Source organism: Tursiops truncatus, chromosome 7 (genome assembly GCF_011762595.2).
Source record: "Tursiops truncatus isolate mTurTru1 chromosome 7, mTurTru1.mat.Y, whole genome shotgun sequence".
NCBI classification, from domain to species: domain Eukaryota; kingdom Metazoa; phylum Chordata; class Mammalia; order Artiodactyla; family Delphinidae; genus Tursiops; species Tursiops truncatus.
This window is the reverse complement of record NC_047040.1, coordinates 33,733,406-33,754,031: the sequence shown is the minus strand read 5'-3', so window position 1 is coordinate 33,754,031 and position 20,626 is coordinate 33,733,406. Positions and strand designations below refer to the sequence as shown.

At 36.7% G+C, this 20,626-nt stretch overlaps 1 protein-coding gene across 8 annotated transcripts in view; it reads right to left on the bottom strand.

Moving 5' to 3' along the window:
• Positions 1–802: 802 nt before the first annotated feature.
• Positions 803–20,626, bottom strand: part of ALS2 (alsin Rho guanine nucleotide exchange factor ALS2) — an 86,682-nt gene continuing 66,858 nt past the window's right edge. For 4 of the 8 annotated variants that reach the window (XM_073807388.1, XM_019939110.3, XM_073807387.1 and 1 more), the window contains 14 exons: positions 20,459–20,623; positions 19,212–19,323; positions 18,922–18,999; positions 15,017–15,150; positions 13,948–14,115; positions 10,337–10,454; positions 9,232–9,389; positions 7,253–7,375; positions 6,196–6,372; positions 5,442–5,487; positions 5,166–5,227; positions 4,443–4,592; positions 4,106–4,202; positions 803–1,561 (listed from right to left, as the gene is read on the bottom strand). In XM_073807388.1, the coding sequence (XP_073663489.1) occupies positions 1,451–1,561; positions 4,106–4,202; positions 4,443–4,592; positions 5,166–5,227; positions 5,442–5,487; positions 6,196–6,372; positions 7,253–7,375; positions 9,232–9,389; positions 10,337–10,454; positions 13,948–14,115; positions 15,017–15,150; positions 18,922–18,999; positions 19,212–19,323; positions 20,459–20,623 (1,699 nt within the window). In that variant the 3' untranslated portion in view covers positions 803–1,450. Of the gene's footprint in view, positions 2,152–4,105; positions 4,203–4,442; positions 4,593–5,165; positions 5,228–5,441; positions 5,488–6,195; positions 6,373–7,252; positions 7,376–9,231; positions 9,390–10,336; positions 10,455–13,947; positions 14,116–15,016; positions 15,151–18,921; positions 19,000–19,211; positions 19,324–20,458; positions 20,624–20,626 lie in introns of all 8 variants that reach the window. The other 4 variants (XM_019939116.3, XM_073807391.1, XM_073807392.1 and 1 more) reach the window with 3 other exon arrangements.

The following is a 20,626-nucleotide window of genomic DNA, read 5'->3' as shown; positions in this document are numbered from 1 at the left end:
GTAAATTTGCCTTTAGAAGCCAAATGTGGAACTTGTGTGTTTATTCCAAAATCAGAACAATTCCTAATGGAAATGTAAAGTGTTTAACATAAACTAATCTTTTTTAAAATTTATTATTATTATTTTTCCTGTACACAGTCCTCTGACTATTGTGGCCTCTCCCGTTGTGGAGCATAGGCTTCGGACACGCAGGCTTAGCGGCCATGGCTCACGGGCTCAGCTGCTCCGTGGCATGTGGGATCTTCCCGGACCGGGGCACGAACCCGTGTCCCCGCATCGTTAGGTGGACTCTCAACCACTGCGCCACCAGGGAAGCCCCAACATAAACTAATCTTTAAGAGTCGGTCCCTTTCCAATAATGGGCAGGCACATTCTGGTAAACGCTCCTTGAGAAGACAGTACAACTGGTATACAATTAACTAATGCCTATCATTTCTAACCAAAATTTTAAATCCTCCATTTTCCCTTCCTTGAATCTGTCTAGGAGGAGAAAAAATTTAACCTGTAACTATCAAAATATGTCTTTTATTCAAAGAAATAATAGTACCATTTCTTTTAAGTCCCTTGACCTCAGTTTATTAGGGTCAGAAAGTTAATTTGTTTTTTGTCAGCAAAGGTGCTGTAAGTTTATGTTTATTTTAAAGAGAGAGATCTCTAAAACCCCAGTGGGATCTCTGAGGCCGTACAAAGAGGCACAGATTACAATGCAGGCAACTCCCCTCCCCCCCAAAACTAAACCTGGACGTCTTTTAAATTTTTAGTTTGCCCTGTGTCATTTCTTTCGCAGTCATAAACAACCTCATAAACATGAATGTCTTTTATTATGAAAATTGCTGTTACATTACAGCCAACATTCCAAAACATTATTTTACTAAACACTTGTCTTGATTATAAAGTAGAGCAGAAACCATGATCCTTTTCCAAAATCGATTAACATCTGTAGATATTAACACAAAGCAGGAGGAGGACACTCCGTACGCTCACCCTGGTGTGTAGGAGATGAGATGGCGAAGAGCACCTACGTAATCCAAAACAGCTACTAGTGTTACTTGTACAGTGTAAACCAAACACTTACAATAGGACATTAAAAAAAAAAAAAAGCAAAACGCTAAAGGGTTGAGGTGTCACAACACTTTTGAGATGGGAGAAGCCAAAGCGAGTTTCCTCTTCCTTCTCCTCTGTGAGTTCAGTGCAAGGTACAGGGAAGAACCACAACACTAGGTCAAGGATGGATGCAGTTCTTTGCTTCTGTATTTTCCAGTCTCTAGTTCTGCTTCAAAACACAGCCTGCATGCAAAAGCTCTTCAGGCTCTCATTCACAGGCCCCGGAATACAGCGTTTGCACACGGATGAATGAGGTTCTGCAGCAGCTCGGAGTCAGTGTCTGAATTCCAGTGTATTCACTCTGTAGCATTGTAAGGAATCCAAGAACAAAATTCCTATGTTCTTTCTAGTCGGGAGGCAGAAGACTCCTATTTGGATGTGCTCCAGGTCTGGGGTCAGGGTATGGTAGAAGTAACTGCATAGAACCTCTCCCATCATGAATACCCTGGTGGGAAAGCTTAGAAAAAGTTAAAATTTCAGTTTAAAAGTTCCTCTTTCCCCTCCCTCAGCAAAGAAGCATGGTGCACACATGACTGCGAGGAATTCTGGAAGGCATAGTGTGGCTACTATAGTTTCAAGTACAATCTGCTTCTTGCAAAGGGGTCTGGGGTAACTGCAGGCAAACCGGAAACTCAAAAATATTCATCAACCTCTTTAATGTAAGAAGCTATACTGAGAATTTTTTCTTACAGCTTCATGAGCTGGCATACTCTTTACTGTAGGAAGGGTCCTCTTTTTTCCAACAGCAGATGTATGACATTTGGGGAACTTAACACAGGCCGGGGACTGGTCTAATCTGATTTCTACCTCCTTTTCAATCCTCCCTTTAAACTATACAGTCTTTTATTCTGGGCTCAGAGCTCCGATCATTAGCAAGGCTCAGAGATAACAACCAAAATAATACAACGTCCTAATTTCAACACTGTTCTTTTTTGCCACTACAGGAAGATGCCAGATGGTGCTAAAACACTTTGAATAGATAATCCAGTTGTCAAGCTGTTATGCAGCCTAGTTAAGCTTCTCACGCTGGATCTGGTAGTAACATGCCTGAAAAAAAGTTCAAAACCATTTAAATTTTACTTTAAAAGAAATTACATAAATATAACAATGCACATGGGACTAAGAAAGGAAATCCGTTATTAATGCTGGTAGCTCAACTAAACCAGTTGCTTCCATTTTCCCCTGTTTTCTTCCAGTCCCCCTACCCTATCCCATGTCTGTTTTGCCAAGTTATAATTAGTAGAAATAAAATTTTATAAAATTCCCTCTGATTCTAAAACAGACAAAAAATTTTAACAAGCTGTATAATATTCTTCATTAAGCAGAAATACCTTAATTCGTTAAGCCACTATTGACTGGACATGTAGAATATGCTGATGATCAACATAAGGTACACAAACAACTATAATCAGAATCACCTAGCATGTTTGATAAACATACAGGTTAAGATTAAGCATCATTCCAGTCCTAGCGAGTCAGAATTTCCTGGAATGCATTTTTAACAAGCATCTCCAAGTGATTCTGAAAGTATCCAGGTTTGAGAGTTCCACTACAAAGAACACATCATCCAAATAATATACAGTGTATTCCATTCTTTAATTCCTTGGGATAAATCACTAGGAGTAGGACTACTCAAACTCTAGAAACATTTTTGATGTTGTTGATATAAATGTTAATAACAACTGTTTTCCAAAAGGGTGATTTATTCTTCATCAGCAATGTGGGACTAATTCTGATTTCACTATAACCCCACCAGCCCTGGGTATAATTTTATAACAGTTTTGCTAATTGAGCAGGGACAAAATGGCACTTTCTTTAAATCTGCAGTGAGGTTGAGCGTTTTCTTTTATATAAATATATTAATTCATTTCTTCCTTGGTGATATGTTTAGAGATGATCTTCATATAACATCAATACTAATAATGTAAGTAATTGGTAGCCAATATTTTCCCCAGTTGTCCCCTCCCTTTTCAGTTTATTTGCTATAAATGTTAATGATATTTAAGTTGAAAGGTTTAAACAATTAGCCCAAGCCAGAAACCTGACGTTAAATTCTAGTTTTTCTCATTTTAATTTGCCTGTCTTTTCTTCTGTCTCCCTTTTTGTATATTTAAACCTTACTAAGGCATCTGTAATTCGCTACGTGAGTGATTCCACCCTGATGCCACCCTCTCTCCAAAACTGCTAATAAGCTCTTCCAATACTTTGACCATTTATTATATAATTCTCTTTTCCATTTATGTTTGATGTTTCCATTTTCATATGTCAAATTTTTATTATAATACTGCCTATATAGGAGCTATCCCTTCCACTAAGGTATCTGTCTATTCCTATGACAGTAACATACTATCTTAATTATTATAATTTCATAACATTTGATTAACTGACACAGTGGGTCTGTTCTGCCTTTCTTTTTTTCAGAAGTGTTTTTGCCATTTTCTATTTGTTATTCTTCCAATAAACTTCACAATGATTGTATCAAATTCCAAGAAAAATCAAGGCAGGGTAACTGAAATGACTTCCAACAATCCCTACAGAGCACCCAGATCAGAGAATCTCATTTGTAACCTACTGGTTACAATAAATGGGAAAGAAAGAAGATGCGATTCATATTCATTACATACCTACTGCCTTCTGTGTTTTACCTTAATTCCATTAAATAGCTCTACTGTTGAATGTTTTTTTGGACACTAAAAATTCTTTCTGTTTCTTTTTTAAAGTTACATTTATATAGATGGTCTACATTTATAAGGATTTGTAACGATCTGAATGATCAATTTACAGGGAAGATTGGTTAATGAATAATTTGCTTTAGTATTTTGAGAATGATTCTACTTTAATATGTTATCATATTTTAAAATATTAACAGTATGTGCTCTAAAGGCACTTAATGTTTGCATTAAGGTTTTATATAAAAGAAAGGTTAATGATAGATTCATAATATGGTAAATGAAGGAGAGATTTTAACATAAAAAAATATTAAATAATATCTATACTTTACCTTCAAAGTGGTGAACATTATACCCTGTTCCCCATGCTGAAGATACGGGTCCATGAGATCCTCGATGAGGTGTACTTCAGAGCCTAAATTCCTAATCCTGCCCAACAAGAAAAAGATATTGAGTTACTTCCATTTATATGTACATCCTACTTCTGAATCTAGTTGAAAGGAAAAGAAAGAACAGCTCAAGAAAAAGGTAACACCGTCGTGAAAAGGGTTAACAGAAATGGACTGTTTTTCCAGTGGGGGAGCATGTTCCTGTCATCAGCTCAGAAAAGCAAGGGGCAGACTTGTTAAAATAATGTCACTGATATTAAAGTCAGAAGAGATTGGTCACCTGGCCCGTAGCACCACATATAAGAAAACAGGAAACAAATCATCCATGGACCACAAGAAGTCTTCCTGAAGTGAGGCCAGGACACTCTGAGAGATCTCTTCAAAAGTCTGCTGGATGACTTTAAGTTTGTCTGATGGGGTAAATGTTGTGCTGTTGTTAAAAAGAAAATTAAAAATAAAAATAAATGACGAAAAGATATCTTATGGTTTTCTTAATAGAGTCATTTGACACTAATTGTTTGATACAAATATACCCTCTTAGGGCTCACGTGCCTTAAGTTGGATACATCAGGCAAAAGGAGTCACTGGAAGGGATGATCTCTGTAATCCTATGGCCCTTTGAGGAAAGAAGCCTCCAACTATCAATGGTTCACATGAAAGAATTCACTAAGTCATAGATCATCTCCTTTTACCCATGTGGAACCTTATTTTCCTAATACATGCTCTTCTCTGAGTAAGAAGTTTGGTTAATTTCCATTTGGCTAAAGATACGATTATGTAGATAAATTGCTGGGTAGGTTCTCCACCACTTTCGAAAATGCAAGGGGCTTGTAGAGCAAAAGGTAAATGTCTCAGAGTCTTTCTGATCTTCAGGCTGAGTTTGACACCATCTTGGGGGGTTGGGGGGTGGGGTTAGAGCTTAGGTAAAGATAAGATCTCATCAGTATCTTAATAGACTAACCGCTCCTTTGATTTATGTAATTTTCAACAAATTAGAGATTACCTGATCTGCTGTAGACATTCTACAGCTGAGGCAAAACAAGCATCTTTTGTGGTTGGCAAAACCTGCAAAAAAAGAATTTATAAAGGTCAAAGAGGAAAGCTGTCTTATGCAGCAACAAGAATCATAAATGATACCAATGGCAGAATGCAGATCTTCAGTGAATAACTCATGCTTGGGTATTATATTACCGAAGTAAAACAGAAACTGTTTCGCTATCTCGAATCCCCCCACACCAAATAAAAACATATTTGCTGAGGAAACTAAAATCCACTATACCTTTTTACTCTCTCCAAGGATTGACAAGGTCACTGGCCAAAATTTCCTAAAACGAAATCCATACATTGTTAATACAAGTTGTTCCTTATGGTAAATTAGTCCCCATAAAAACAGTTAATGACTAGATTGACTTCCCTGTCCTCATTTAAAGTAACTATTCCACAGTTCCTTCATTTTTACTATTAAACCATTCCACTGAAAAAATTTACTTTCCAATTAAGGCTCATTCATTTTTTTCTGATAGCACAAATATATAACTATTGGGTGTTGGGGTGATCAGTTTTATCCTAACACTTCTAGAAAGTACAATCACTTAGTATTTCCTTGGACTAACAAGAAACAATGCCCTACAACAAAAAAGGGCACTTCTAAACTTTTACATGAGAAATTATAGATGGGGAGGGAGGGAAGAGAAGAGAAAAGATGGGAAAGTAGAACGCCAAAGACTGAATACAATTAATTTTCTGAAAATGTGAATATATGTATTTTGCTTTGAAGAACTGCAAAATATCAGGCATGATAACTCAAATTATTTACTTATATTCAGAAGAATAATCACATTTCAAACTCATGTCTAAAAACTCTCAGAAATAAAGATTTTAAAACATCACTATTTTGCTGAAGACAGATATGCGATAGGTAACTAAACTGCAAATCATATATACAATTAGATATCAAAGTACCAAATTCCCGATAATGCTGTTTGCATGTTGAGTTAAAACAATTAGGTTCCATTCATAATTACTGTACTGACCTCTGCACCCCGAGGAAGCCCAAAAGAGCAATGTCTGGCTGCTTATTTAGTCGGAGAACACATTCCCAGTAAACATCTTCCTCACGATCATTATCCAGGGCATAAAGCATGAACAGCGGTGGGTAGAGCCGAGGTAGGAGCACAGGAAGCAGTAACCCAGAACCTGTTACCACGTAACTACAAAATATTGGAGAGAGAGGGAGGAGCATTAATCTTAAAATTGAAAACAGAATCAAACATGGAGCTTTATTTTCTAGAACTTGAAAGTAAAGATGGGAATTTTTGAGTAAGGAAGCAGTTATATTCCTTCTTTTATGTAAGAAGTTAACATGAGAAGTCTACCTATGGCCCCAGAGTTTTGTCTTGGGCCAACTGTGAATCCTTATCATAAACTCAAAATCTAATTGAAAGCCCACTCTGTTTCCATTTTAAGGCTGATTTCTCTGTTGTCCTAGGACAGAATGATTTACTTTGCTCAGCGCCTTTGTGCCCAGTCATTTGTAGTTACAGTTTCATGGGGTTTGGCTAACATAACTTGAGACCTAAAAGGAACCTCAGAGATCACGAAGTCCAGCCATATCATTTTATTTATTTTTTAAATTTTTTTTATATTTTAAATAAATTTATTTATTTTTGGCTGCGTTGGGTCTTCGTTGCTGCATGCGGGCTTTCTCTAGTTGCAGCGAGCGGGAGCTACTCTTTGTTGCGGTGCGCGGGCTTCTCATCGCGGTGGCTTCTCTTGTTGTGGAGCACAGGCTCTAGGTGTGTGGGCTTCAGTAGTTGTGGCTCACGGGCTCTAGAGCATAGGCTCAGTAGTTGTGGAGCACGGACTTAATTGCTTTGCAGCATGTGGGATCTTCCCGGACCAGGGCTCGAACCTGTGTCCCCTACATTGGCAGGCAGATTCTTAACCACTGTGCCATCAGGGAAGCCCCCAACCGTATCATTTTAAAAAGAAGGAAACAGATCCAGAGAAAACAACTTTTCCTGGGATTCTTTGCATAAGATCACTTGGTCCGCACCCCCTTTCTCACCATCTCCACCCAGCTCCACTCACCCTGGCTCTGGTGATTCAGATCTGGAATCTGACTTCCCAGTGCAAAAGGATTTTCTTTCAGTTGGCAGAGGAGCAGAGAGAGGAATTGTGGTGCCCTCTTCAGGAAGCTCAGGAAATAAGAACCTAAGGAAGAATAAAGAATATCATTACACAGTTACACCTCTAGAGTGGATAAAAAGAGTAAAAACACATTTCCATTATTTAATCTTTTAAGGACCAATAAAACCAAACTTTCTATCAACTAAATAAGTCAGTTTCCTTAGAGTCTTAACTGATGCTTCTTACAGGATAAAATTAAGAATGTGGGGCTTCCCTGGTGGCGCAGTGGTTGAGAGTCCGCCTGCCGATGCAGGGGACACAGGTTCGTGCGCCGGTCCGGGAAGATCCCACATGCCGCCGAGCAGCTAGGCCCATGAGCCATGGCCACTGAGCCTGCGCGTCTGGAGCCTGTGCTCTGCAACGGGAGAGGCCACAACAGTGAGAGGCCCGCGTACCGCAAAAAAAAAAAGAAAAGAATGTAGCTAATGAATAACACCAGTAAAAAATCAGTTTGTTCTATTTTTTTCTGTCTAGTTACTAAAGAATAAACAATTCTGATCTATATTATATATGTTTTTCTTACTGGCAAATCTCATCTGAGGTCAATGTGTATTGACTCTTCAAGCAGAGATCATTGCTTTCAGAATATAAACAATTAAATGTCCAACATTAAGAAAAAATGAAAACTCAATTCATGCAAAAATTAAAAATTTTTTTTAAAAAGCCAAGCTGTTGAAAAACTTTTCCAAATGATTGAGCTGCTAAATTGTTGAGGGTTTTTCCCTAGGCATTGAATTCTCCCTGGATTTTATTTCCCACCTCTTGCATGCAAATGGTGGATTCTAACCATAAACAAGTTTATTGTCCTCTTTATTTTTACAGACTTAAACCTTAACTCTTACAGGCAGTTTGCAATCTTCTGTATTTTTGTAGACTTATACCATGCCCCGCCCCGATTTTATAGTGGAGAAAATTAAAAAGTTCAGGGAACTTATCTTCATTTCACACATCTAGCTAATGTCAGAGCTGAAACAATCCTAGCCCAGCGATCTTTTTAGTAGATACCACTGCCCCCTCCAAACTGAAACATTTCCAAATGCATTTATCAGTTTTGAGGCTAAATAATATAAGGAGGTTTTTCTGGGACAAGTTCATAAACTTTTGTATAACTATCTCAATACAGCATTTACTTGTTGGCTTAAATCCAGTAAAATATCTTGAATTTCATTAAGTTCCAAACTTGCTTGCTGCCTGAACCTCTCCTTCGAAAAGATGCTTGCTTGCTTTCTTACCCTCTTCGAAGTCTCCGCTCAGATATTACCTTATTTGTCATGTCTCCTTGACCTTCCGTTTAAAATAGCAGCATCTCACCTTCAGCTCCATTCTCTTCCCCTCCATCACATGAATCATCATCTCACACGTTACATATTCTGTTTACTCTGTCCCCAGTAGAACGGAAGCCCCATGAGAGCACAGATTTTCTCTCTCTCTCTTTCTTTTGGGGGGTTGGTTTACTGATAAATTCCTCCAAGGGCCAGAATGGTGGTTAACACGTAGATGCACTCAAACATTTGTTGAATAAGTGAACAAACAGGCTATTGTCAAGGAATAGGACATAAATACTCAGGGCTAAAACTTCATATTAGACTTTATCTTCTCTGTGGTTAGGTTTTAGAGACATGATTTTGCCTAGAGATTAAATCCAAATAAGACTACTATATTTCATACCAAAATTGGTATTAAAAAATTTTATTTTAGCCTTCTATCATCCCCAATGAGTAAGAAAGACATAAAGGAAGTAAGTTACAATGGCTAACGTCCATCTTTTTTATAGTTATAGCATAAACACAAAGTAAAAACATGTTTTCATTATTTAATCTATTGAAGGATCTGTGGCATAAAACCATTTTCTTGATGACTTCAGTGAAAAGATCTCTCACCTCACCAGCTGGAAAATTCGCTTCAGGTAGGACGTAATCTCCTTCACAGCCTCCTGCAGCAGCCGGCGGTTGGCTCCCACACCCACATATGTCATTCTATACACTGCAACCAGTGTCTCCACGAGCCTGCCCAGTGGGTGCAGAGGAGTGTCGCAGGCCTGAGCAGCAAGAGAACCGATGCAGCCAGTCAGTGTGCACTAACAGCAGAAACAATTGATCGACCAAAAAGAAACACTTTCATAAATGATGAGCAATTTTCAAACTGTCAAGAGTCTACTTTTGGACCAGGAAAATTTAAATACTTCAACTTTTCTGAAAGTGTTGAGTCTACCCAAATTATATGGAGTAGGAGTTCCTATTCTTAAAGAATCCTTTTAACATTTTGGGAAGATAGCTTTGGATATACTGATAAAGAATATTAAAAGAAAGGTTCTAAGGGAATTCCCTGGAGGTCTAGTGGTTAGGACTCCACTCTTCCACTGCAGGGGGCACAGGTTCGATCCCTGATCAGGGAACTAGGATCCCAAATGCTACATGGCACGGCTGAAGGAAAAAAAAAAAAAGAAAAGCAAAGAAAGGTTCTAACATACCATAAACATCATGAAAAATATATGAAATGTTACTTTCCAGAAAACTGAATAATGACAGTTGATTATGCTCTGAAACAATCACTGTTCAGTTCCCTTGATTTCTTCTAATACTCCTTCCTGTACCCCCATGTCAATACATGTCATTCTTTAAATTGTGGGCTGATCTCACAGGGTTTGAGAAGGAAGCAAAGACAGTATAACCATGGGGTGAAGGCAGCATGCTTTATTTATACAATCTCTAGTTTGCTAACGTTACAAACAAAAAGCCATTATAAACTCTGACCCTAGATGTCCAGAATCCCCTTGAACACTTTACAAAACTTATAAAGTTCTATCATAATAGGTCAATCTTTAGGGAGAAATGTGCTTCTAGTGGTCAGAGAACTAACAAAAGACATACCTCGACAGCAAAAACAGGATATGAGTAACAATAAGCTGTGAGTACATTTGAATGATATATCATGTCAGTTGTATCATTAATTCACAAGGCTGGTATGGTTTTGACTCTTGTTTACCTTTATTAAATATTTCTTGATGTCATCATATTTCTCCACAGAGAAGGCACCAATATGCTGAGGAATGAATTCCAAACTCTCTAGTGTCTGAGTCTGTGAACGACTTAATATCTCTGGACTATAAAAAGAGAAAAGAAAGCCTATCATATATTTCAAGAAAGCAAGATAATTGTAAGTGTACGTGAAGCACAGTCACCAACTAAGGATGAAATGGAGCATCCAGCACAGTGTTCAGCCCAAATGTGTGCATAACTGGTAACTGACCTTCTGTTAGGTTTATGTAACAGTCATTCAAAGTAGCATTTAATGTTACTCCACACCAACCACAATAAATTAATGAAGATATTGCACCAACAGAAACCATGGTGTTGGAAAATACTATTACGTTAGCTTGAAGAGAAAACTGGCGATAGACTTGTTAGTGATAATAAAAATGGAATAACGGGGAGAGGGAGAGCTAAGGATTAAGGAAAATAAATCAAATGGCAAAGGCTGAAATGGAAATGAGCTCAAGAAGTAAGGAGATAATGTGGATGCCACAACAGTGGTGCGGTATGCACACAATGGGTAAAAGGGAAGCTCCGGATGAAGAGGCTAAGATAAAACACATACTAGTCATCAACTGAAATTTTTGGTAATGGCACTCTATTAGATTACAATCAATGAGAAATTAGAAACAGTGCACAATTATCATTATGATACTGATTTAGATAAACAAATAAGACCTTTGTGGCAGCAATGTGGTTTTATACAAAAGTTCTTTCATTCTTACTTCTTGGAAACACCCAACAAGAGTTAACCAAGGTTAACTGTAGGGCTCAAGTCTCAATGTCTATGCACATGGGCTCTATCAGAGAAGGGTGACCAACTGCATCCCACACAAGGGCAGGTCCACAGCTTTAATCAATCCTGGGAGTTTCCATTTTTTCTACTGATAGAAAGAGTAGGAGGTAAAAATTATAAACTTCATGAATGAAACACTATAATCAATTCCCATTTATCCCAAACACGGGAAAAAACAAAACAAAACTTTCTTCCTATACTGTAGGGATTAGCAAGTTCTTTAGATATGAATGCTAGTCAATGCCTGCAGAAGTGAGCGGCCAAGTTAAATAAGGAAATATGAAGAATGGCAGATGGAGAAAAACAAAAGCAGGAAAAAGGAAAGGAGAAAAGAGAAGAAAATAAGAAAAAAGTAGAAAAAGAGAAATGAAAAGTACATCTGTAATTTTTCTTTCAGCACTTCAAAATTGTTGTGTGACTTCCTTTTGACCACCAAGGTTTCTGACAACAAGTATGCAGCTATTTGAATTGCTGTTTTCATATACGTAATGCAAAAGTTTTCTCTATCTGCTTTCAAGATTTTTTTCCTTCCAATTTGAATGTAACATGTCTGTACATGGATATTTGGTTTTTTCTAGGATGCAGTTTGTTCAGCTTCTTGAATGTGTAGGTTTATGTCTTTCACTAAACTTGGGAACCTTTCAACCACTATTTATTCAAATATTTTTTCAGCCCCACAATTTTCCTCCTTTCCTTCTGGTATTCCAAGGACACAAATATTAGACTCTCAGGTCCTTAGAGCTCTATTCACTTTTTTTTTCACGTTCTGTTGTTCATTTTAAATAATTTCTACCAATCTATTTTCACATTTACTGACTCTTCTGCTGTAATCTCTAATCTGCTACTGACCCCACCCAGTGATTTTTAAAATTTTGGTTACTGTAGTTTTCAAATCAAAAATTTTGATTCGGTTCATCTTTGTATCTTCTATTTCTTTGCTGATACTTTCAATTTTAATATTTGTTTCAAGGATGTTTGCAGTTGCTCATTTGAGCATTTTTATAATAGCTGCTTTAAAGTTCTTGTCAGATAATTCCAAAATCTATGGTAGGGGGCTGTTGATGTCTATGGATTGTCTTTCCCCAAATGAGTTGAGGTTTTCATGGTTCTTTCATTGCCATGTAATTTTGGTTTATTTCCTGGACATTTTGAGTATTATGTTACGAGATTTTGGGTCTTGTTTATATCCTAATGGAGAATGTTGCCATCAATAACATAGTAAACATAGTAGAACTGAAACTGTTATCTTTACAAGGACCTGCTTATAAAGTTGGCCCTTGGCTGGTACCTGGGAACTAAGCTTTCTAAAAGTTCCCTATACTAATATGAAACATTTCCTAACTGATAAAGATATTTTGCTGTCCATAGACTGTACTAAAGTGATTTGTGGTGAACATCTGCTTCCTTCTGGGACTATGGAATTTTGGTAGTTGCTAAGCACAGGATGCCTATGTGACTAGTCCCCAGTAAAAATCTGGGGCACTGCATCTCTGATGGGCTTCCCTGAGCAGAAACATTGTATATGTGTGGCTGCATTTTACTGCTCTGGCAGAGAGTGTGCTCTGTGTGACCCCTCACAGAAAGGACAGAGCATGGGAAGCTTACACATGGGTTCCACCAGACTCTGCCTGTGTCTTCTTCCCTTATGATTGGGCTGTGGAGCCTTACTGTGTTGCTGTAATAACTTAGCTGTGGGTATGACTATATGTTGAGTCTTATGAGTCTGTCTAGTGAATCACTGAATGTGTAGGTGATCTTGGGAATCTCTGAAACAGCTGATACTTTTGTTTCAGCCATCTGTGGGCTGTGGTTCCAATGTCAGTTCACTTCTCAAGGGCTTTGCAGTCCTATCTGGGTCCTTCTGTGAGTACCACTGAGGTGTTAGTCTGGGACCTAGGTAGAAGTCAACTTAGTAGCTGAGTTCTCAAACTGTTTGGCTGGTTCGGATCAAATCCACGCATGCAGGTCTGGGGTGAATCCAGGAGTTCATAAACAACTTTACAGGGTTGTTTTCCAGAGCTCCTCTCTTTCCATGACCTCCCCAGCATTTTCTGATTCCCCTTGTAGGTCCTCCAGCCAGAAACTGCCCACTTCCATGAAGTGGTAGAAGGATAGAGAGAGAGGCCAGAGAGCAATGAGGTTTGGCCAGGACTCCTGGACCTGATGATTCATCAAGGGAGAAGAAGGGTCCACTCCTGCAAGAGTGCTGGCTCCTTCCTGCACGCATCCTGTTTCATGGCTGCTCCAGCCACAGCCATCACTGCCCCTGCCACAGAAGTGCCTGCAGGCTGAGGCATGAGAAAGTGGAGAAAGAGGAGAGAGAGAAAACCCAGTGTACCTCCTCCACTCTTTCTGAGCTTTAGTCAGAAACAGAGGGGTTTTTCTGGATCTCTGTCTGTCTGCACCACAGTGCTTGCTTCTAGTTTCAGGTTATACTGGGTTTAGGATGAGGAATATTGAAGTTAAGAAACCCAGTAAACTCACCACTGGTTGGGTGGTTCTCTAAATTCAGCTGCTCTTCCCCAAAACACCTGCTGATATTTACTTTTCAGAGTTTCAAATAAATGTCCATGCATTCTGCCTAGGTTTTATAGTTGAGTTCAGTAGCAAATACAAGGAGGTGTGTTTTATCCATGCTTACCCAGAAGTACATAATTGACTTTTAAGTTATATTTAAAAACTAAATGTGGGAAGCCTTGACAACTTACTGGTTTTAAGTTTCGTCTTCCTACCAGGCTCTGCCCTGTGCTGGGCAGGCATTCACGCACCTGTCTCTGTGTTGGCGCCGACTGGTAGTCAGGGCCACAGCAATATTGTCCCACGCTTTCCAAACTTCCCCTTGGCCTGGGTTCTCACAGCCAAGCTGATGCCAACATTCATCAAACACTGCTTTCCACTTCTCATCAGCCGGCACTGCCAGGTTTCCAAGCTTCCTGCTAATAAGGTCACGTCAGCCTCTCATTAATCACTTATTTTGTGCAAAAACCCTGAAGAACAGAAACTTTCTAATATACAACTGCAAATACTTCTGTGACAAAAACTGCCTAAACTGATGGTGGTTCCACTGTTTAAAAACTGAATAAAAATTTAAATGGATGGTTTTTAGCTACTTAGTGTTTATTAGATACTAAAGTATATGAATTAAGTAGGAAGCACATCAGAACTGACTCCTTTGCTTTCTACATTTCCATAGAATTGATGTTGCAAAATTGATCCTTGCTAAAATGAGGACTTCCTGTGCCTTGCACATCTCATACTGAAAACTGTGAAATGCATTACATACTGGGTTCTAAAAATACTAAGAATAAACATGGTACAGAAAGTATATCAAGCTCCCATGAAAACAAAGAATCTGAGATGCTATCAAAATACAAAAACAAAGCTAAAGCTAGAAACAATAAAGGGAAATAAACATATGCCAAAAACTTGGAGGAAAAACATCATACACTTCAAGACTTTGACTTTTCCCAATATATGCAGCGTATCAGTGTATATATAGGATTGACCTTTACTTTTCAAAATCAAGTTGTGCAGGGCTTCCATTTAAAAATCTCTCTTTCAATCCACTTGGATACCTGCACCATTAACAGTAAGATTATTCCCGCACACAGAACTTTCATCATTTTAAACATTTAAGCTCTACAGGTATAAACTAAGCCAAGAATACACATTTAGCTATCTATAGCAGTTTCAGTTTACAATTCAAGGTTATACATTGTTTAAAGACAAAAAGAATTAAAAAACTTGTCCTGCATTTGAAATATTTACCAGCTTTGATAAAAGCAAGACAACTCAAAACATTCAATAATTAATCCATAATTAACACTAGTTACTCACAAAACTTTAGGTCTGTCTTTATCACTCTCATACAGACTAGGCTTAAAGTACGTTCCAGTGATTTTTATTCCAGATCCCCATTCTCCACTAAAATAACCTTCAATGTAGTCTCCATTTGGCATAGTCAATGTTCCCTAGGTAAAGTCAGAAAAAATGTGGAATTAGAGGAAATATTTTCAATCTTAAAAATCAAGAAAAAAAAGCACTAAATGGTTAACATTTTCATTTTTAACTAGTCCCTAATTCTTTTTAAAAAGGTGTATGTACATGCATGTGCAAACAGAGTGTATGAAAACAATCCGTGGATTAAAGAAAAATCACAGGAAAAATTGGTAAAATATTTTTACCTGAATGAAATGAATACACAACTTATCTAAATTGATGCGACGCTACTAAAGCAGTACTTAGAGGCAAATTTAAAGCTGTAAACATTTATATTATAAAATAAGGAAGATCTCAAATCAGTAATCTAAAACTCCACCTCACAAAGTTAGAAAAAGCAAACTAAACCCAAAGCAAGAAGGAGATAATAAAAATTAGAGCAAAAATCAATGAGATAGAAAACAGAGAAAAATGAATGAAGCCACAAGTTGCTTCTTTGAAAAGATATACAAACTTGACAAACAATAAGACTGATCAAGAAAAAAAGACACTTAACTAGATCAAGAAAAAAAAAAGAGAGAAGACATAAAATTACAAAATCAAGAAATGGGACATTACACCAACCTTACAAAAATTAAAAAGGTTAGAAGGGAATACCAAGAGAACAACTTTATGCCAATAAATTAGGTAACTTAGATGAAATAGAAAAATTCCTTAAGAGGAACAAATTACCAAAAGTGCCTCAAGAAGAAATGAAAAGTCTGAATAGACTAATTAGAAGTAAGGAAATTAAATTAGAAATTAAAAATCTTCTCACCAAGTAATGCTCAGGCCAAGATGATTTCACTGGTGAATTCTCTAAAACATTTGAAGAAGCAATAATAACACTAAGGCTTTCCAAATTCTTTCCGAAAATGGAGAAGGAGGGAACCCTTCCCAACTCATTCTATGAGGCCAGTATTACCTCAGTACCAAAGACAAACATCATGAAAAAAAAAACTATAAACATAAATGTAATAAATACCTCATAAATATAAATGTAAAAATCTTCACCAAAATATTAGCATTAATTCTAGCAATATATAAAAAGGATTATATGCCATGACCAAGTATGATTTATCCCAGGAAAATAAGGTTGCTTTAACATCAGAAAAGCAGCCAATATAATATGCTGTATTAATAGCATAAAGAACAAAAACCACATAATCATCTCAATAGACACAGAAAAAGCCCTTTGACATAATCTAAAACCTGTTAATAATAAAAACTCTCAACAAACTAGGAATAGAAAGGAACTATCTCAATCTGATGAATCTATGAAAAATCTTCAGCTACATTATACTTGATGGTGGAAGATTTAATGCTTTTCCCCTAAAACAGGGAAAAAGGCAAGGATGTCCACTCTTATCACTTCTATTCAACATCTACTGGAGAGTCTAGCCAGTGCAGTCAGACAAGAAAAAAGAATCCTTCCAGATGGCAAAAGAAGAAGTAAAACTGTCTTTATTTGCAGACAACATTATCCTGTATGCAGGAAATCCTAAGAAATCCATTTTAAAAAATCCTACTAGAACTAATACATAAATTCAGCAAGGTTTCAGGATATAAGAACAAAATACAAAAATCAATTGTATTTTTATATAATAGCAATGAACAATCCAAAAATAAAATTAAGCAAACAATTCTCTCTATAATAGCATCAAAAAGGATGCTTAGGAATAAATTTAACCAAAGATATGCAAGAGATGCACATTGAAAACTACAAAACATTGCTGATAGAAATTAAAGAAGATCTAAATAAATGGAGAGACACTCCACATCATGGATTGGAAGATTCAATATGATTAAGATGGTAATTCTTCCCAAATTGATCTGTAGAGTAAAAATAATCCCTATAAAAATCGCAGCAGGCTTTCTGCAGATTTTAACAAGCCAGTCCTAAAATTTATATGGAAAAGCAAAGGATCCAGAATAGCCACAATTATTATTAAAAAGAACAAAGTTGGAAAACTTACACTTCCTGATTTCACAACTTACTAGAAACCTATAGTAGTCAAGACAGCATGGTACTGGCATAAGGAGAGACATGTAGATCAATGGAACATAATTCAGAGTCCAAAAATAAACACATTTTATAGTGAATTAACTTCAACAAAGGTGTCAAGAAAATACAATGGGAAAACTTGCTGACGCAATTGGATACCCACATGCAAAAAGATCAATTTAGACTTTTAATTCACATCATACACAAATTACCTCAAAATGAATCATAGACCTAAACATAAGAGTTAAAACTATAAAACTTTTCAAAGAAAACACAGAAGAAAATCTTAGTAACCTTGAGTTAGGCAAAGATTTCTTAGATATGAAATCAAAATCATAATTCATCATAAAGTTTTTTTCATAAACTGGACTTCATTAAAATTAAAAACTTTAGTACTTCAAAAGGCACTATTAAGAAAACAAAAAGACAATTCCAAAAAAAAAAAAAGAAAACAAAAAGACAAGACACAAACTACAAGAAAATATTTGTGAACCCTGTATCTGATAAAGAACTTATATCCAGCCTATATAAAGAAATCCTTAAAATTCAATAAGACTATAAACAAGCAAATTCTTAAAATATCAAAATATCTGAATATATATTTCATCAAAGAAGACAGATGAATGGCTAGTAAGTACATGAAGATATGCTCTATAATGAGTCTATTAGTCATTTAGGGAAAGTCAAATAAAACCGTATCACTTTACACCCACTAGAATGACAAAGAGGAAAAAAAGAAAATAAAAAATACTGCCAAAGATGTGAATAAATTAGAATCCTCATACACTGATGATGGGAATGTAAAGTGATGCAGCCACTTTGGAAAACAGTTTGACAGTTTCTTAATATGTTAAACATCAATTTTCCATACAACCCAGCAATTGCACTCCTAGGTATCCACCCAAGAGAAATGAAAACACATGTTCACACAAGAAGTTTTAAATGTAAGTGGAAGAGAAACAGACTCACACATACAGAAAACAAGCTTGTGGTTACCAAAGGGGAGTGGATGGTATAAGGACAAATTAGGGGTATGGGATTAACAGATACAAACAACTATATATGAAATAGATAAGCAATAAGGATATACTGTATAGCACAAGAAATTATACCCATTACCTTGTAATAACCTATAATGTAGTATAATCTGCAAAAATACTGAGTCATTATGCTATACACCTGAAACTAACACAATATTGTAAATCAACCATATTTCAACTAAAAAAAGAAGAAAAGAAGTTGCAGTCAACTTCAGTATACATAGTAGCCCAAAGTTGGAAACAGTCTAAAGTTGGAAATAATCCAATGCCCATCAACTGGTGAAGGGATAAACAAAATGTGGTTTTTATTCAGTAATAAAAAGGAATAAAGTACTGCACATGCCACAATATAGAGAAACCTCAAAAACATACTAAATGTGAGAAGCCACAGGGAAGAGAATACTTGTTGTATGATTCCAATTATATGAAAGGACCTGAAAGGGCAAATCTATAGTTATAAAGTCCATCAGAGGTTGTCTGGGACTGGAGGTGGAACCAGGGAGTGACTGCAAATGGGCAAGGAGATGGTGAAGGAAATCTTTTTGGGTGATGGAAATGATCTCAAACTGGATGGTGGTAATGGTTGCACAACTCTGCGTATTTACTAAAAATCATTGAAATGTACGCTTAAAACAGGTGAATTTTATTATAGGTTAGCTTTTTTAAAGGTCAGGAAAAAATTAGTAAAAGATTATCAGAGAAAGAAAGAAGTTTCCAACCTTTCCACTCAGGGTCCAATCATCTGAAAATTCTCCCTCATAGATAGTATCATCTTCAGAAAGTAAAACTCCATTTCCCTATGTGAAGAAACAAAACAAAAATCACAACACATAAAACACACAGTAACTTAGGATACCCACAGTCACATCCCCCAGAGCCTTACATAATCTTAAGACAAGAAAAATAGTACTAGGAAAGGTAGAACACTAATAAAAAGATGAGTTAAAAAGTTAAGGACATAGGAGTTTCAAAAAGTCAACAGTAACTATATGTAAAATATTCCACTCACCATCATTTTATTAAGGTGGAAGTTGCCTTCATAGTATAATCCAAACTGGGTAACTACCACACCATTCCCTTGACATACATCATCTTGCCACATTCCCATGTACTTCTCCCCTCTGCAAAGAAATAGGAGAAAAAAAAAGAAATGAAATAAAAAATCAGTGATGATAAAGATGAGGTGGGGAAAAAACAATTATCACATGGGAGGTCCCAAGCATCACCCCTAGGTTGGTATCTGTTCCATTTCTCTAGTCAAAGTGGTCAACTCTGTCTCCTCAAACATGGGACAATGTGATTGTAAAATATATCCTATTCAGAGCAATGTTCTCTCAGGAATTTAACATTATAGTCTACCAGACATAGATCTGTATATACTTCCAGTACTTCCTTGATAACTTTAAAATATTTAATTAATGCCAAGAATTCAACTCTAAATAATGTCATCAAAATGAGTCACTCAAAAGGCAGGCTCAAACCTATGCACAACATTTTCTCACCCAAAAGTTTACTAACTTAAAAGAAATGGGATTTATCATAAAAGAAGGTTCATTCTTTACCTACTCAAATGTCAAGAAATCTTACTAATCTCCACTAAAAAAATTAAAATTAGTACAAACTGCCTATTAAATAATTATGGATTTTAGTGATAACAGCAAAAATTTTTAAATCACACATTATGACAATAATATTAGAGGAAGAGTATATATTTAGTCCAAAAGCAAATCAGGCCAAACCAAATACAGAGGCAAAAGAACTATATTTCTCCCCAAGGTTTAGTTAATTGAATTTAACCAAGCTTGATTCCTGGGTTGCTGGCATGGTTACAAGTCTCTAACCTGATAGGAAGACCGAGGCAGAAAGGTGTTTAGATACTATTGCATGACCCCAAAGGGAATTTCCACTGACCCTCCTAACCTTTTACTCCTGTTACCTACTGACTGCATTAAAGGTTTCTCTCTGTATAACAAAGATTTGGTAGCTTCTTTGAGACACTAAAAGCTATTTATGTGTGAAGCTTTAAGGAAAATGGTACCAATGTTAATTTTGAATGATCTTGATCTTGTAAGGAAGTAACCTGTTGTTTGGTTCAAAAACAAATGCATAAAATGACACCTGACAACTGTTTTATTAAAAATGTTCGAAGTATTGCCAAATTAAGGTGCTCAGCCTTCATAAAATCATGTTTTTGGAGAAGTAGAGGAACCTTATCCTCTCACGCTAAACCGTGAGATTAGAAGCAGGATACTGTACCTAGTGATATCATCAAAGACACCGTATCCGGCTTTCTTATCCATTACCCACTGGCCAATGAACATACTGGGAGAAGATGAAGTCAACTTTCCACTTCGCAGGAGACCATGACCATGACGCATGTTATCTTGAAAACAGCCTTCAAAAACTTCACCAGAGGCGTAACTG